Source organism: Melampsora larici-populina (assembly GCF_000204055.1).
Source record: "Melampsora larici-populina 98AG31 unplaced genomic scaffold MELLAscaffold_8, whole genome shotgun sequence".
NCBI classification, from domain to species: Eukaryota; Fungi; Basidiomycota; class Pucciniomycetes; order Pucciniales; family Melampsoraceae; genus Melampsora; species Melampsora laricis-populina.
In genome coordinates this window covers 1,979,358-1,997,989 of record NW_006768772.1, presented here as the reverse complement: position 1 = coordinate 1,997,989, position 18,632 = coordinate 1,979,358, and the positions used below count along the sequence as shown (strand labels likewise).

At 39.9% G+C, this 18,632-nt stretch overlaps 5 protein-coding genes across 5 annotated transcripts; 4 read left to right on the top strand and 1 right to left on the bottom strand.

Moving 5' to 3' along the window:
- Positions 1–441: 441 nt before the first annotated feature.
- Positions 442–780, top strand: MELLADRAFT_61225 (uncharacterized protein; the record flags this gene model as incomplete). Its single annotated transcript, XM_007407175.1, has 1 exon — positions 442–780. One exon carries the CDS (start codon positions 442–444, stop codon positions 778–780), a length of 339 nt encoding a protein of 112 aa, XP_007407237.1.
- Positions 781–1,483: 703 nt separating this feature from the next.
- On the top strand, positions 1,484–2,915 carry MELLADRAFT_96006 (uncharacterized protein; the record flags this gene model as incomplete). Its single annotated transcript, XM_007407176.1, has 3 exons — positions 1,484–1,563; positions 1,631–2,559; positions 2,602–2,915. The coding sequence occupies 3 exons, from the start codon at positions 1,484–1,486 to the stop codon at positions 2,913–2,915; spliced, it is 1,323 nt and encodes a 440-aa protein (XP_007407238.1).
- A 5,520-nt stretch (positions 2,916–8,435) lies between these two features.
- MELLADRAFT_104243 (uncharacterized protein) lies at positions 8,436–12,572 on the top strand (the record flags this gene model as incomplete). Its single annotated transcript, XM_007407177.1, has 17 exons — positions 8,436–8,510; positions 8,664–8,725; positions 8,807–8,832; positions 8,914–8,974; positions 9,046–9,103; positions 9,201–9,205; positions 9,286–9,342; positions 9,423–9,534; positions 9,612–9,645; positions 9,723–10,071; positions 10,138–10,370; positions 10,434–10,613; positions 10,675–10,733; positions 10,783–11,872; positions 12,044–12,209; positions 12,289–12,399; positions 12,491–12,572. The coding sequence occupies 17 exons, from the start codon at positions 8,436–8,438 to the stop codon at positions 12,570–12,572; spliced, it is 2,760 nt and encodes a 919-aa protein (XP_007407239.1).
- A 605-nt stretch (positions 12,573–13,177) lies between these two features.
- Positions 13,178–15,226, bottom strand: MELLADRAFT_34359 (uncharacterized protein; the record flags this gene model as incomplete). Its single annotated transcript, XM_007407173.1, has 9 exons — positions 13,178–13,323; positions 13,395–13,581; positions 13,677–13,751; positions 13,827–14,120; positions 14,211–14,484; positions 14,569–14,672; positions 14,736–14,822; positions 14,894–15,050; positions 15,126–15,226. The coding sequence occupies 9 exons, from the start codon at positions 15,224–15,226 to the stop codon at positions 13,178–13,180; spliced, it is 1,425 nt and encodes a 474-aa protein (XP_007407235.1).
- A 1,258-nt stretch (positions 15,227–16,484) lies between these two features.
- MELLADRAFT_115778 (uncharacterized protein) lies at positions 16,485–18,410 on the top strand (the record flags this gene model as incomplete). The annotated part of the gene is made up of 3 exons (XM_007407178.1): positions 16,485–17,019; positions 17,122–17,655; positions 17,725–18,410. The coding sequence occupies 3 exons, from the start codon at positions 16,533–16,535 to the stop codon at positions 17,805–17,807; spliced, it is 1,104 nt and encodes a 367-aa protein (XP_007407240.1).
- Positions 18,411–18,632: the final 222 nt, after the last annotated feature.

The window sequence follows — 18,632 nt, the reverse complement described above, 5'->3', positions numbered from 1 at the left end:
CCTCCAAATGCTGGAAAGTTCCCAAAAGACAGGCACTGCTGTGAATACTTGAAGGTACATGTCAACTTGAAGTCTAATTTATCAGACAGGTGAATGCCACAGATGCCCAAAGGTACGACAGCATCTGTGTAATTCCATGAAAAGGTAACAGAGCACATGGGTAAGATGCTCTCAGTACCGGGGGTAGGAACGGTACCGAGAGCGAATGGGGAAAAGATTTTCCCCCAACGGAAATAAAATTTGTAAAAGATAATTTCACATCTTTAACAAATATATTTCCAGCTACTCAACTCAACAACAAAAATCGAGTACAAGTAAGGTAGAAAGAGTCTCATACATTTCTTCAACACATTTTCTTTTTATTATACTTCGTAAATAAAAGAACAAAGTTTCATACTCCCTAGTAATATCTGAAATCAGAAGAAGTATAGAAAGAAGAAGATGTCTGCACCAGATCTTCCAACAGGACTCGAAAACTTACCACCTCGAGCATCTACTCCAAGTCAATCTGATTCGAATAGACCTCGAACTAGAAAAGGAAAGAAGGTTGAAGCATTGAACACGGTAAATGAAGGTGAAATGAACAATCTGCAAGAAAGAGATGGTTCACAAACGACCAACCAAATGACCTCGACTTCGACCGGTAATCAAGGACCCAATTTACCCGGAGCAGGAGAAGGTACTGGTGGTGATGAAGAGATGCGTCAAGAAGAGGTTGAAGTTGGTGAAGATGAATTACCGAAATCGAGGTCCGTGGGGAACATAACAGGAATTGGTTAGTGATACCAATATTGTTCCGATATATCTCAGTTACTATATATTTCATATCTTGTCGAGAAATCGAATCCCCCAATACCTACCCGAGAATGATCCCCTGTCAATGACGACCTTGGCTAGTATCCAAATAATCTGCTCCCTCTTTATGAATATCTTCTCCGATCATTTCTTCTATTTTGTTACGTCAAGCATACCCCCCCCTTAAATTCTGTCATACCTTCCACAATATCAATCCCAGAGTGGCCTGAAAACGAGAATAATCCCCCCCTTAGAAGAAAGATTTCCCAGAGTGGCCAATTCCTCCCCAGAATGCAAGTGTGGCTGTTATAGATAACCTAGAAAGATCAAATGACATGATCAGAGTAGAAACTAGAAAAGGGAAACATCGAATATCTGATGATTATAGATACGGACCTAGAGATTCTTGATGATATGGAGTGGCCGTTGTTTGATGATATGATAAAATCAAACTGAGGACCAAGGTTAATAGCCGTCCCTGAAAATAGTAAATCTGAACAAGAGAAAGTGTTTTTCTGTTTAGAAATTACACCTCCAACAAAGATGAAATAAAACGTGTTTATAAAATTGATTTCCAAAAAAAAAAAAAAAAAAAAAGTTGATGTAGTCGAAAACGTGAATGCTTACGATTGTGGCTGTTGTTTGGGTTTTGTTTTTATTGAATGACTTAGGACCTGATATCGAGATTATGGCCGAACCGGTTCAGATTGAACACGGACATGCGAAGTGGCTATTTAATATTAACGAAGCTCTGAACCGTGATATGATGTAAGAATGTGATCTTGTCATAGTTGAAGTTTTGATACAAACCCTGACCGACAAAATGTTTGATTAGCAATCAATACAGAGTGTTTAAAGAAGAGTACCAAATCTGGTGTGAAAAAGAGGGTACCGAACCGAGAGATCTAGGCTTGATGAACTTCACCTTTAAGGAAAAGAAGAAGGAATCAGAAAATCAGACCGAGACGACAAAAGACAAGTCTAAGACAAAGATTGAAACAAACACCAAAATGATAATCGGAAGTTTACCGACAAATGACATGACAGGTCTATCCCAATATTTCCATGATATCATGATAAATAAAAATATTCACATGTCCGTTTCAATTTTTGATCCTACTTGGATTTTGCAAGATGCTCTATTCATGAAAACCCGATCTACTAAGACAAGCTGTTCGACGAATGTTATATCATATGTTGGGTTACCTTACGTAAATGAATACCGCCTTACATCAAATGAATGGTCAACAAGATTCAATTTAATGGTAAAATATCAAGCCGAAAAATATGATATTTTAGACTCTCAAAAAGACTCACCGATTGCACCTAGATTACGTTTGCACAAAGAGAACGTATTACAAATCCAAGTTAAAAATTACGGGAAATGGACCCCGGCTATGAGATACGACATAGCGCACCGTCGTAACGTTTGGGAGAATAGATTACCTGACGGATCAATGGCGGACGTAGGTACCTTGAACGTAGAGTTAGCGGAGAGAGCTAAGGAAGATGCGAAACATTTTAACGACTACAACTATGTTGACAACCCCTATGCATTTGGAAACGTCATGCAAAACATCAGTCCTTTGAATGGGGAAACTTACCCTCAGCACGCCTCATGGGACTCGAATCATGCTCTTATCGACACACAGGCAGAGATGCTGACAGGCAGGAACTTATCAGTATCTAATAACCAACCAGTCAATCCAGTAGTTGGTAGTAATTTATCAGTGCTTGCAAATGGAAAAGCGGTGAAATACAAAGGTACTAAGTTTAACCCTTTCTACTCACGACCTGTGCCTCAAGTGAACAATCCTTACGGGAATGCGCACGACTATTCAAATAACGGATATGTTAGTCAACCCTACTATAACTCGTCACCATTCTATCATAATCAACACACCTTCATGCCAAATGTTGGGAGTAATAGAGGTGGTAGTGGTAATCGAGGTGGGATGAGAGGTGGTAATCATAGAGGAGGTAGGGGTGCTGTTACGGGAAGAGGAGGAAATTTGTGTCCTTCAATCGGACCAGGTAGCTTCGATAAGTCGATAGGAGCAAGTGGGAGTAAAAATGCGGAAGGAAGTGGAAATAGTAATTCAGCTTCAGGATCAATGTGAGTAGGAGGGTACTTCGGTGTTGAGATGATGGAATATGTGTTCTGCGTACTCTTTTATTTTCTCCTTCCTCCCCTCCCCCCACCGCTATCGTAAAATACTTGTTCCTGTCAGATCTGACAATGTCTAGTTGTTCGTATGACACATTGTATACTTGTGTTTCGTGATGCTCCAAATGCAGTTAAACCAATTTATCTTCATGTTCCTGAGATGATGTTTATTAGTTACGATACTGATTGTGGTATTTCATACACCTTTACGTTGTCTGTTGGTTATGATTTGATAATTTTAGACATTATGCGAAATCAACAAAAGTTGTACAAGATAACCTGCCCATCAAAGGACTTGAGAATGCGGAAACTGATGAGAATTATGAAGTAGACAACCCAGACTCACTATTGAGTTGGCCAGTTGAACCGAAATGTGAAATGCATCTCGAAGAATGGCGGCTGCTGTTAGAGGACTGTGGTTTAACTGAAAAATGGAAAAAAGTGTGGTTGGGTCTGGTGAAAGGCTTCGACCAAGGTATTCCACCCCATATTTGGAATGAAAATAGATGGTTTACACCAGACAATCACAAGTCAGCATTGGCAGTTAAAGATAAGATCATGAAAAATTTATATAAGGAAAGGAAGATGGGGAGGATTTACGGACCATTCACTCACGAAGAAGTATACAACAGGTTTGGCTTCTTCAGGTCGAATCCGATGGGGAGCGTGACGAATAATGATGGGTCGTTGCGAATGATAAACGACCTATCATATCCGAGAAATAAAAATATACCATCCAAGAAAAGAAAGGTTAATGAAACAGGTAGTCAAGAGTCAGAATTGGAGGAAGAAGATGTAGACATACAGATAGATTCGGCAACTAGATGGATTAAATCAGCAGTGTATGAAGAACCAGGAGAAGATATTCCTTCAGTTAATTCGTTTGTAGATAAGAGGGACTTCGAAACATCCTGGGACGATTTCAATAAGGTAGCCAGAGATTTCATAATAAATATAGGAAACAAATTATTATTAGCAATTGTTGATTGGAAAAAGGCTTACAGGCAGGGGTCAACTCCAGTTGAACAGTGGAGGTACTTAACTATTAAGGATTTTAATGGAAACATCTGGGTAGACACTCGGATTCTGTTTGGTGGTGTGGCTGGTTGTGGAACGTTCGGATGGTTAGCAGATGCATGGCGAGATATCATAAAGTCGGTCCTGAATGTGAAAGAAGTGTTTAGATGGGTTGATGACAATATGTTCGTAAAAGTGGAAGGTGACTTACTAAACATGAAGGATGTAATCCAAGTTAGTAATGGATTAGGAGTTCAATCAAATGATGAGAAGTTTGCAGATTGGGACGTCGAGCAGAAATATCTGGGTTTTATTTGGAATGGAGATGAAAAATCAGTATGATTGCCACAAGAGAAGATGTTGGAACGAATAGAGAAATTGAAATGCTTACTTTCACCATTGAGGAAATGCTCCAAGAAGGAGGTAGAAAAGATCGTAGGTCAACTGAGTCATATGGTGTATATTTTGCCGATGATGAAATGCTACCTTTGGAACCTTTATTGGTGGGACAAGTCGTGGTATAACAAGAGTGCTTTGAGGGAGGTACCGGAAGGGGCAAAAGAAGAGTTGCGGGAATGGTTGAAAAGCTTAGAGAATTTTGACAGGTTAAGGTTTAAAGCAGATGTGGAGCCGAAGGAGATCGGATGGGTGGGCGACGCTAGCACGAGTTATGGTCTGGGAGTGTTGATCGGGGTCAATTGGTCGAGTTTCACACTAGTCGAGAATTGGAGAACTGTAGGCATTTCACAAGGGTGTCAGAAACGTGATATTGCCTGGATTGAAACTGTAGCAGTGAGAATCGGCTTATTGATGATCGAACAATTAATGCCATCGAAAAATCAAAACTTCGTTGTCTACACCGATAATACGACAACTGAAGCAGTCATCACAAAATCAAAGTCAAAACATTGTCTGGTAAACGAAGAGTGGAAGCAGATACAAAAAGTACTTACCCGTCTTGATTGTTCGATTTTGGCGCGGAGAGTGGCCTCTGGAGATAACAAAGCGGACGAACTATCAAGGGGTCAGCGAGTGGAAAAAGATTACTCGAAAGAAGTCAGACTAAATCTACCGAGAGACCTCGTAACGCTGTTGGTGCGAGATTAAGTGAGAATGATAAACGAGTCGAAAGTAAAGAAGTTTTTGCAAAATAGAAGAGGGTGAGTTCGAGTGTTTTTCGTCTGTATGGTGTTTGTCATGATCAGGTTTCATTTTAGAAGTGTTGGCCAAAAGGTTGATTTTCTTTATTGTTATGATTGGTCATGTATAATTGATTATAGGGTAATCGATTGGAGAGAGAGTAAAATCAAAACGAAGTTGTTGAGAGGGAGTTGGACGCAAACGACACTACAAAACTATAGCACAGCAATGTCAAAATTAGAGAGTTTTGGAAACTCGGAAGGTTTGAGAAGAGAAGAGTTGTTACCATTGAACCAAGATCGATTGTGGAAATTTATAGTATGGGGTGGAAGAGAATATAACATCAATCTGGATGATGAAGATGGGTCAAGAATTTTAAATGATGAACATAAGGTGACAGCAACTACACTGATTAAGTACATAACTGGAATACGTTCGTGGCACTTGTTCCACGGTGAGCCCTTTCCGGTGGAGAATGACAAGACCTCGAAGTTACTCCTAAAAGCTGCAAGTATGGCCGACGCGAAGTGTAGAGAAGATCAGAAGGTAGTCAGGCAGCCAGTGCAGTTAAGACATCTGGCGGAACTAGTGATTGGATTAGATAAAGGAAGTAAACGGGATCACTTGGCCTTAGCAGTAGCCTTGATTGCCTTCTGGGGTATGGCGCGATTAGGTGAATTAGTATCGGATGAGAAGACGAAGGCTCTGATTCTAAGGAGGGACTTGATTTACGCACCTGATCACTCTTATTTCAAGTTGGCCCTGCACGACGCCAAAACGGCGAAACCTGGGGAACTACAATACCTACATGTCAAACGGATTCCGTCGTTTTTATGTCCAGTTAGAGCGATTGAGAGGGTTTTTAGAGAAAATCCGGGGCTCGGGTTGTCGGAAAGGCTGTTGTCGTATACGGATGAGAAAGGCAAGCTGATGACTTTGACGAAGACAACTACGTTGAACATATTTAAACGTATATGGTCAATGAAAGACAAAAACCATCAACTGTCAGGTCATTCCTTTAGGATAGGAGGTGCAACGCTCAAGTGGAACGAGAACCTCCCATTGGAAGATATTGTACGGTCAGGGCGTTGGGAGTCTAAATCCTACCAGTTATACCTGAGAAAGTATACAGAAGGCAACATTGAGGATGCTAAGTTGATTTGGGAATGGATGAAGATAAGAGAAGAAGATAGAAAGGAAGAAAACGGAAGGGAATCGGTGAAAGAACAAGAAGTTTGAAACGAACCTATGCAAGTGTTGTGGTTGAAGTAATTTCACGTTGTGTAGTGTAGTCATAGAAAGAGCATTTGAAATAGCGAAAGTCTAACGACGATTACAAAAAAAAAAAAAAAAGCTAATTGAAGAGTGGGGATTAAAGCGAGGTATAGGGGCAGGCAAGCCTTGGGACCTACCGAGATAGGCTCTCCGCAGGCTCCGGACGATATGTCCCGAGAGTAGGTAGCAGAGAGCCTACCCCGTCAGATACCAGCGGCCTACCGGCCCCCCCCACACACGCGTTAAGACTTAATTAATTAAGTCTTAAAGCTCATGGTATTTGATTACGGTAGCATTGTTTAGAGTAGAGTTTAAATATGAAAAAACATGAAACAGAAAAGACACGAAAAAGTCTTAAAGTTTTAGAAAAATAAAAATGAAAATGAAAACATGCAAATAGGAAATGTGAGACTCCTATTAATGGAAGAGTCAAGAGAGAGACTCATGGCTTGTACAGGTACTACAGGGTACTACACAAGTTTGATACTTGGTGTTCCAGTCAGAAAATTTTGGCTGGGGACTTTTCCAACTTGCCATACCTGTGACCTCCTCAGCATCTTGATGACTAACTAAAAAAACTCTTTCCCTTCTTATCATAAACAAATAAATGTAACCTGCTTCTTATTCAATCCAACGACTTCATAGCAATGAAAGGGTTTTGAAAACACTACACCTTCTGAGAAAGCAATCCAAGCTGAATTTTGGTGCTTGTCCATTCCAACGAAGCAACTTGAAGGTCAGCTGTAGGATATGGTTTTTCTCGGCCAAAAGATTGTTAAATCAGACATGAAGTTTTGGTTCTGTATAGGGGCATTCTCAAACTACGTCATTACAAGCAGAAATGTCGTAACTCGAAGTTTATCCCAGGTGAATTATGAAGCTTCTTGAAAGGAAGCAATTGTCGACAAAAAAACAACACGTTCCAGCTTTTTGCACAATGCTTGTACGCGATATGGGAAGCCCGTGAGAGTTATAGTTTTTTTGATACTTGCAATAGTAGCTTTGCTCACATGAAAGGCGTGAATTATGTTGAGATAAATCCCTATTCAGTTTCGTGCATTCAAGAACATCGTAAAACAGAAACTTGAGACAACAACAATTTAGCCTGCCCTCACTCGTTTTCATCGGGAAGATTTGCTAAGATAACATTGATACTCAGCCCACATTCTCATGAGGTACAACTATCTGTTCCTCTCTAAGCGTCAGGAAAAGGTCCTTTGTGAATGTCATAAAGTCTTTGGGAGGTCTTGGATTTGATCCGCCGTAGCGGTAGACGCTTCCAAGGCTTCCAACGCATCCGTCGCCGATGGACGACGGGCGAGTAAGATCTCGCTCCCAATGGCATCACATCATCAGCTCCTTCTCGGTCTATATCCCTTTTATTCGAGCATACATAACAACAGCATGAGGCCAATGGTGTACATAGTCGACTGCCTACACCTTGATGTTGGCGTCAGCCGTGCCTCGAAACGTTCCAAGTCAACCGGTACTACCACGTGAAAGACCACTGAGGGGTGAAGTAACCATACGCACAAGCCCTCTCTGCGCGGCCACGTCCGCGCGCCTCGCGTGTTAAGCTTACCATAGGATTGTCATTAGTTGTTGCTTCGGTGAGAAGGCGTGTGGTTTGATGTGAAAATGGATCGATTCATAGCCAATTATCAAATTTGATGAAACCGGCCTTTTCATATTCTCAGCCAATCGAATAAAGATCTTCACCATTGTCTTTTCCTCTCACCCGATCTCGAATTTCTTCATGACCGCTTGCCCTTCTTCCAATGATAAGTTTATAAATATCTCATCTTCTGGAAACTCGGTATGAATAGTAATTGTTCTGTACTACATTGATTAATCATTAACTTTAAGTGACTGTGTCATTACGCATTGCAGATATATTGAAGCAAGCTCCCTCAATCGACCTCTTCACCACCGGGCAACATCTTTTTGCGAAAGGTTCGACACGACTCTGATCACCATATCCCGTGGCGTTACCTCGCATCCGTTTACCAGCTCATCATAACAAAACGAGAACCTCTTTGCGATGCCCAAAGGACTTGACTCGTTGCCAGCAAGAGCTCTGACCTGGACGGAGACCCTCGATGCGCGCTATAAGCAGGTATTTACCCTCGCTTTATCACCCTCCCTCACCACATCAAGCTACACCGACATATCCCAGATTCCACTCTCATTGGGAACCATCCATTTCTTACCTGCGCCACACCACCTTTGTCCTTTGATTTGATTTGATTTGATTTATCGTTTTTTCTAGGCAGCTCCGTCCCTGCTCATCACGGCATTCGCATCGGTGGGTGTGATTTATGGTGACATAGGGTTTGTATTTATGAGATATCTTCATCCTCCATACAAGCAACCCAAGTTGATCAGGTGTTATCTTTGCTTGATAAAAATCAGCACAAGTCCGTTGTATGTGCTGAATGGTAAGCCAACATCAACTGATCTTTCTCTCCATCAAGCAACTTTCACTGCAATCCGATAATGACCGATTTTTATCTTCTTAGGTATTTTCCCCCCAGAGGGGCCCGCACCAAGTGCCGAAGACGCGCTTGGAGCAATTAGCGCGTGAGTCTTGAGATCACCTTGTTACAATATCAATCACCGCCCAACTTTCTCATATGTTTTTATCCACATAGAATTCTTTGGGCCTTGACAATTGTCCCACTGATCAAGTACAGTCTGATTGCTCTAGAGGTACGCTTAGCCATCAACCCCCTGTGACAAATTCTGGACAAAACATGACATGGTTTTTGATCTCTTTGATTCACCTCATCTCTCTATCAAAAATTAGTTTGGGTAAGCTCGCCTTCATGTCTCAACTTAATCCACCATTTCTTGTGTATTCACGTTATTCACGTTTCTGTTTCCTGACATAGAACCGGAGAAGGAGAAGGAGGTCCCTTTGCCTTATTCTCACAAATGTATCCACCTGAGTGCGTAACCTTGAACCACATCTTCCAACATAAATGCACTGATCTCATGATTTTCGGGGTGATATTCATTTCGTCTACAGGAAACCTGGTGCGGAATTAGCTTTGCCTTCCATAACGTCAATTGTGCATCTCCCATCGGGAGCTACACCCTTTCTCAGCCGACGATTTGTAAAACCCATCATGAGAGTCATCGTAAGTATTCGGTTACATGTGTTTCAGTACCAACTCCAAGTCACGCCTAACAAAAAAAAACGGTATCTACTTTGTAGACACTCTTTGCGGTCGCTTTGATCATCAGTGATGGTCTGTAAATATTCTCCGTCCATTGTCTTTTCTTTCATGATCAGCCAGCGTTCTGATACATTCTATATAAACTTTAGGTATCCTGACACCTGCCGTCTCAGTCTCTAGCGCTGTGTCCGGAATATCGATTCCAGCGCCATCATTTTCTTCTAAGGACATCGAACTCGTCTCTATCGCAATTCTCGTACTCATATTTCTTTCACAGAGTTATGGTACCAACAAACTTGGAATGTCTTTTGCACCCATCGTCACTGTTTGGCTCTTGTTACTCTCATCCATAGGAATTTACAATATCACCAAACACCCTGCGATCTTCAGAGCATTCGACCCGAGTCGTGCTATTCTCTACTTTGTTCGTGTCAAAGATCTTACACCTCTCAGTGGTGTTTTGTTGGCCATAACTGGGGTCGAGGCTCTCTTTGCCAAGTGAGCAGACTTTCCCTGACTTCAACCGTGGAGATCATTCATGCTGACCTGAGGATAATTTCTTAGTCTCGGCCAATTTTCCAAAGGAGCTATCCGTTTAAGCTTCCTGGCTTGGATTTATCCTGCGTTGATTCTAGCCTACCTTGGTCAAGGTGCTCAGCTGATCACAAATGGAGATCATGTGATCACCAACATTTTTTATCAGTCTATTCCTGGCGGAAGTGGTGGTGGACTTTGGTGGATTGTCTGGGTATTTGGAATGCTAGCAACCATTGTTGCCTCTCAAGCAATGATTACAGGTTGGTCTATCTTTAGCTTTGCTTACCTTTTGCTTATCTATTGACACTATGACTTCTTTGCAGCTTCTTTTTCATTAATTCAACAAATGGTCGGCTTGAAAGCTTTCCCTCCTGTCGCCATCATTCACACCAGCAAAACCTCACAGGGCCAAATATATGCACCAAGTGTCAATTTCATCCTTCTTATCGGTACCGTTGGTGTGACCGCTGGATTTGGAAGTAACTCGTCACTAACTTCGGCCTGTGAGTTCATACCTGTAATTCTTGCCAATCAATCTATCAGTTCTGATTTAAGACAACACAGATGGGTTTGCCGTGGCTGGGGTCCTCATCTCGACCACATTCTTGATGACAATGGTGATGGTTCGTTCATGTTCTCTCGCTTGGTTTTTTGTCTTGTTCACTGATCTAGTATACTATTTCTCCTCAGGTTCACGTCAAGGGAGTGAATTTATGGGTGGCCATCTTGTTTTTCGTAGTCACCGGGTTCGTGGATGCCATGTTTTTTGCATCCACAATACAAAAGATCCCACACGGTGCTTGGTTCACTCTCACCATTGGATGTTTGATTGGGATTTTCTTACTTTTCTGGACTTGGGCCAAAGAATTAGAGGATCTGTTCGATGCACGAAACCGGGTCCGCTTGAGTCAACTTTTGATCCATCGCCTGCCTCATTTGCCTTCCAATCCATCCAAGGAAAACGACTCGCTTAGCTCTGGCGAGAAGGAAATCATCAATGAATCAGATCCTGTGAATCATCCCGTCAATCAAAATGAAATTAATACACTCAAAGCTCGTCTTGCAATTGTCAAAGATACTTCTATGCCAATGATTTCAGATTTAGCCCTTCACGAAGAACCTGAAGAAATTGAAGAAGTTGATGAAAAATTACACGATATAATTGAACAAGATCCTGGTACCTTGCGTGGAAGCATCTTAACTACAAGCCGCCGCTACGATAGTCCAACACCTCAAAGTGAAAATCCACATAGCCCAACTCAGCAAAGCTTACTTGAAGCTCCAAGAAATTCATCATCCAGAGATCCATCGCCAGGTGCTGCTCAAAAGGTTACCATAACAGAACCAGCTGAACGAAAAACTTCGATCAACACTGCAAATTACCCACCAATCCAATCTGTAAATGCTACATCTCAACAGGATCTTACCGGCCCATACAGCTCGATTCCGAATGCACAACATCGTCAGGCATCACAAGTCAGTAGCTTGCTCGGTAGTGAAGCAGGTGGACTAGAGAGCCTGACCTTGAATCCGGAGTTTTATGAAGGAAGAAGACTAACTGATCCATTACCAAGACTAGAATGTTTTTCATTCTTTCATCATCACGGTAGAGGGATCGGAGCTCCCCATGCGTTTACTTCACTACTTAAACATCAACCAGCTTTACCTAGAGTCATTGTTTTTCTTTCTATCAGAGTTGTTGGCGTACCTCACCTACAGGAAGAGGACAAGTATCTGATAGATAAGCTTCGTAGTCTTGAAGGTATGGATTCAGATGATTTCCAATAGCTTTTCTAATAACTAATCCGATCCGTGTACTTTTTTTTGTCAAATCAATTGCAGGCTTCTATCTTATGAGTGCGTCTTTTTAGTCTTTTTTATTTCATTCAGAAGCATCATTAATTTTGTTTCATTCCTCATTCCTCATTCTTAGCTCTGAGACTTGGCTACAAAGACGATCTCGATCTACGTGATCTGACCGGACCGACCTTACAAAGAATCGTAGCCATGGAACGAGGCACAAACATGCCTGGTCACAACTTTTCAATCGAGTCACGTATCTCACAATTCGTAAAGGCTTCGGAAAACACTAATCATATGTTAGTTTTTTCCATAAGACTCTTGAGATGTATTGATTTATGAAACTGATCCTTTCACTTTTGGTTTTCCAAACAAAAGACTTCCTCATTACCATTGTACCTCTAAGCAAATCGATGCAACAAAGAACCCATTCAAACGAGCCAGAAATGCTATTCGAGGGTTTCTATTGGAGGAAGTATACCGTAGAGTGTAAGTTGATTTGTTTAGTTTCACATTCTGCTAAAGACAGTTGATTGATGTTGAAAAAAATCATACGTTTTCTTGCCACTATTATGAACAGATCTCAAAACTTTCCTGAGACTTCGAATTACATTATTGATGATTCCAAAGTATTACGTATCGGAGTCAATGCTGAGATCTAATAATATTCAACTACACTTTTCTCTAGAATGATCAAGACGCAAATGACCAAAATTTCATTGAAAGATTTTAGGATGTGTGTTTAACAGTGTTGTTATGTAAAATTTGTATATCTGGCAGGAACAGATTTTTGTAATATTAATATTGATGATGTGAAGATGATCTTATCGTGCTGATACAGTAGGACAGAGGTTACTTATATCCTATCTCAATCCCAAGGTAGTGACTCAATTGCAGCTTGTAAAACCAGCAAAGTCTGTATTGAGAGCCTTCAGAACGCTGCTAAGGTGGGTCTTCAAGAGGCTATGAGTTGACAAGAAAAATTCAATCTCGAAACGTTTACCTTCACAATTTTTCCCGGAGCTCTGTGTATACATACTCCATTGAATGCTATCAAATCACACAAGATGTTTAAGTAAATTTCAAGTAAATAAAGAGATCACTATGACCTCATGCTTTTTAAAAAGAAAAAGAAAAAAAATCTTGCCCATACAACTTTTATATATATGTAGTATGATTAAGTTATAATACACATCATCAAAAGTGATATGTCAATACTACCCGCCTTTTTTTCGATTTTCCTTTAAATCGGTTTCTCGAAATATATTTATTTGGTTTGACTTTCAGGACCCAACATTAGTTCTGGACGAACGATCTCATCAAACTCTTCTTCACTTAAAAGTTTAAGTGAAACAGTAGCCGATTTAAGTGTAGTTCCTTCTTTATGTGCTTTCTTTGCACATTTCGCCACATCTAAAAAAAATCACTTAGAAACTCAAAGTTGGGCGATCTAGAATCATTCAAAAAAACACTACAATACGTACTATCATATCCTAATCGACTATTCAGAATAGTAGCTAACATTAATGATTCATTAAGTAATTGATGAATCCTTTCTTTATTCGGTTCGATTCCAATCACACAATTCTTTTCAAAAGATTTCATTCCATCTGCTAAAAGTCTAATAGATTGAAGTAGATTGGAAATCAAGACAGGTTTAAAGACGTTTAACTAATGATCCCATCAAACATTTTCGTCAATATAGACTTGATCGTTTCTCAGTATTAGTGAAACTTCTTATGAAAGAATGTTGAAAAGTTACGAACCTCAAAATGTCCATTCGAACCAGCAATAGAGATAGTAGAATGATTACCCATGACTTGTGCAGCAACCATGGTCAACTAATCCATGCATCCACTCAATCAGTAAATCCTCAACCAAAACTGCCTAGTAGGTTGATCACTTCCACCACTCACCGCTTCACATTGAGTAGGATTCACTTTTCCCGGCATGATTGAACTTCCAGGTTCGTTCTCAGGTAAAGATAATTCACCTAATCCACAACGAGGTCCAGATCCCAAGAATCGAATATCATTTGCAATCTTCATCAAACTGACAGCCAATACGTTCATAGCACCTGATGCTTCTACTACTGTATCATTACATGCTAAGGCTTCAAACTTATTGGTCGATGTCACAAATTCAAGTCCAGTTTGTTTAGCAATCTCTGCAGCAATAGCTCGATCAAATCCAAGTGGAGTGTTTAATCCCTGAAAAAAAAAGTAAGTTATGAGCCATTAGATAATCCTTGATATGAAAGAGATAAGTCTCCAAAAAGCAGGACTGAAAACAAAACTCACTGTTCCAACTGCCGTACCACCTTGAGCCAACATAGAGAGTCTAGGAAGAACAGCTCGAATACGATCCAAGTTATGAATCAATTGTTGTTCGTAACCCGAAAACTCTTGACCAAGCGTAAGTGGCGTAGCATCTTGTAAATGAGTTCGACCAATCTTAATGATCTCCTTAAACGCTTCACGTTTGGCTGCGATAGCTGAGATCAAAGATTCTAGTGAAGGGATCAAGTGACGTTTGATTTGAAGAACTGCTGCTACATGCATAGCAGTAGGAAACCTGAAGAGTGGGTTGAAAGGATCGGATCAAACAAATCAGATCACATCATGATGGCAAATGAATCGAGACGGAGAGTGGACAAACGTGTCATTGGAAGATTGAGACATGTTAACATGGTCATTTGGATGAACAGGCTTTTTGCTTCCGAGTTCACCACCCAAGATCTCAATAGCTCGATTCGAGATGACCTATAAACCATAATTGAGAACATTGGTATATGATCCTCAATGGTTTCACTCTAGTTCACTCACCTCGTTCACATTCATATTAGTCTGAGTACCAGAACCAGTTTGAAAGACGACCAAAGGAAAATGATCCTTTAACTTACCACTGATAACCTACAAAATAAATCATCAATTAATAATCACTTCATATCGAAGAATTGATGGATGGAAAGAAAGAAACCAACCTCATCTGCTGCTTGACAAATTGCTTCTCCAACCTTTGGATCCAAACCATGAGAAGCATTAACGATAGCAGCTGATTTTTTTATATAACCAAATGCTTCAATTAAAGCTTGAGGCATCCGAGCTTGATCACCACCGATATCGAAATTCTGTAATGAACTAAATGGAAAATGAAAAAAAGGTGAGCATATTCTACAAATTGTTCCTGATGATGATGAGATCTTGAAGGATTACCGTTGAGTTTGAGCACCATAGTATTTGGTTGAAGGTACTTTTAATTCACCAAATGTATCGAATTCAGATCTATAAGACTGATGAAGTAAAGAAGAAGACATCATTAAAGGAGTTGAGTTTTAGTGAATCGGTTTCCTAAACCCCCAAAAACCAAAAACCACTCAATTTAAATGTGAATCCCTAATCAATCAATCAATCAATCAATCTAATGAATTTGGAAAATACTAGCTTACCTTATCTTTACTCTAAATAACTTCATTTCTAAAAAGAAATTGAAACATTTACACACCTCTTCTTCACATATCTTACTACTTGAAATCCATCTCTCAGTTCGACTATATCCTATCGAACTTCTAAGCCTTAAACTGTCTCTTCCAATCAACTACATATCATCAATTCCTTCATCAGTATCTTTCTTAATCTTCATTTCTTTTATTATGGATTTACTTTTAATCCTGATTGACTTGATCGAATCATCTTCATTCCGTTCATCTTTAGATCTTACTTTTCGAATCTGGATCATATATTAAACAAAATTAGTTCATCTATTATTCTTATTAAATCCTATGATTTGAGATTGCAGGATATTCCTTTACATACCACAATTTCTTTTGGATAATCTTTTTGTGGTGTTCTTCAAATATTCTATGTGTATGGATCGGGTTCGATCATAACACAGTTTGAAGATTTCCGAAATTGCCCGTTCCGAAAGGTGATACTGTGAACGGTACAGTACCGATCCATGTGAGTTCATCCCGAAAGTTTCCGTGGATTTATTGGTTCTCACGGGATATGTAGGTCGGATAGTCTGAGCGGTTGAGAGTTCTTTGATGAGGGTTTGCATGATTCATTCCTTGAGTTTCTGTGCATGTACTCAGATTTATTGGATTCTCTTCTTCCTTTTGTTCTGTCAATGTCATGGATCTATGTAAAGGGTCATGAATTCTTTGCTTGACATGAGTTGTGGTGTAGACAGCTTTAGAAAACTTGACTTCTTTTTGTGATCTCTGCTCATAGTAAATCTTGGTACTGAGAGCAAATTATGAATAAGTTTGAGTCAAAAACCAGATACATATATAACCAGAGGTGTTTAGATAGTGCTACAAATCCTTGTAAAATTTTCTTGATTGAAGTCCAAGTGATCTGATGGATCCAAGATGTGTTTGATTGATGTTTAGAAGTCTAGAGACTGTTGCCTGATTGATTACTACTTGAGAGACTTCCACGTGTATTGGTGATGTTGAAATTCAAAGTAAAGTGAATTGAATTGATTCGAATTACAAATTAAATTGTTAAATCGATCAGATTTTGAATTTAATTTTCAAGTCTTCAACAGTTCTTCAACACTTTAAGCTGTCTTTTACAAATCAAAACCACATCCATTCATCAAATCAAAAATCAAAAACCATGTCAACTCCAATCCCAATGCCAGCTCCTCTTCCTTACACCAATCCAATCATCACTTCTAATCAACAACATCAACAACAACACCATCAACATCATCATCAAACTCAATCTATTCATTCTCAAATCAGTCCAACTAATAATCTAATGGGTAACGCTGCTGAAACTAGTTCGATGTCACCATCAAACGTTTCAACCCATTCTTCATTTCCTCCTCCTTCTTCTACTGCTGCTACGTCTCCTTCTTCGACCTTTATTGTAAATCATCAACCGGGCTCTGCTTTCAATCAAGCCTCTAGTACTCCTGCTGCTTTGGTTCATAATCCTAATTCGGTGACTCGGATCTTACAACTTACTGAGTTTAGTAAAGATTTAAAAACTCGTGATATTCAACTTGTCTTTGCTGATTGGGAAGATGATCGTGGTGGGTTTAAGATCAAATGGGTCGATGATACTTCTTGTCTCGTCGTCTTTGCTGATCCTGGTGTAGGTAAGTTCTTCCTAAATCCTCTATTTTTCTTTTTTTTTCTATCCCATCTCCGTTTTTTTCTTGGTTAATGCTAACTCTCATTCTCATCTCTTGACATTTTAGCCAAGCGAGCGTTCTTGAGCGTTCTTTCTAATCCTCCACCTGCATTAACAAACTCACAACTTCTGGGTCAAAAGGCAGCCAAGTTAAGAGCCTATAATGGTCCAGACGTAGTTCATATCCTTAGTTCGGTTCAAAACCGACCTCGATCAAGATCCAATGCATCTCAATCCTTACATTCTCGTGCTTCATCTATGGCTTCTGTGAATGGTGGTGGTGGGAATGGTGGACTAGGTCGACGTCCAAGTATGGGAGCTCTTGCGGCTCGTAATCGAGCTTCGATCTCTGGTACTTCTGGTCGTGCTCCTCCGCCTCAGGCTAATCCGATCGTTCAAGCTCAGGTTCAAGAATTGATTGATCATGTTACTACGGCTCATACGGTGGGTGGAACGAATTCGAACAGACCACCTTCTTCTGAGGGTGAGTTGAGTAATCTCAATCCTCCTACTTCTGTACGTGCGAGGATTGAAGATGCTGGTAAACGGTTTATTGCTGCTGGACTTGGAAAACCTTCATCATCGATCCCTGGACTTGATGGTTTGTTCAACTTCTTCTAACTTCCATTCACCCGTTTGGGTTTCATGAACTGATGATTTTTTTTCTTAGACGGTCTCACTGCTGCAGGTTACAGTCTTGCGAATTTAACGATTGAAGAAGAAGTGACCACTCCTACTACTGCCACTCATTAAATCCTACACCTTATCCTGGTCATCGTCCCTTTTTTTTCTGGAGTGGTCATACAGAAGAAGTGATTCATCAAAAGCAGAACTCAAAAAACAACCTTTAACACAAACACGCACATTCTTTTCCCATTCATATTGTGAAAAGAATCATGAGTCTTTTTTGTTTCCTTTTCTTTCTTTTTTTTCTACAAAAGCAACCCTCATTTTCCACCCCCAAGAAAAAATTATTGAATGTCTTATTATTCTTGAGATTGAAAGATTTTTTTTTGATTATGGGTATGGGTATGGTACAGATTAGTTTAGATTGATGGGTTTTTTTTGGTTTGGTTTGGTTTGGTTTGAAGGATTTTCGATTTTTGATATGTTTTGAAGGATGTTTTTTTCGAGTGATTGATTTTTCTTTTTATTTTCAATAAACCTATCCTTTACTTTTTTTTGAACCAGATAGTCCTTTTTCAAAGTTTCTTTTTGTGTGTGTATGTGTGATGTGAAATAAATTGTTTTTTTCTTTATTGTTGGGGAGAAAGTAGTAATAGAGATGTTTGAAAAACAAAGTAATTGGGAAATGTTGGTTTAGGTTTGGATGAAATGAAATTTTGAGGAATGGATAAAATCATAAGGAATGGGAAGGTAGAGAAATGGGGTTATGGACTTATTAGGTCAGGTGAAAGAAATTATGGAAAACTGTCACAAAGGTAGTGTTTGCCAGACACAATTCAACAGGTTTCTGTCTCTGGTTTCTTATTCTAGAGCGGCGAGCCCAGTTACATAGGATTGGACAACTGAAGTAAATTTGAAGCATAAAAGAACTGTCATAATGGTACTTAGTAG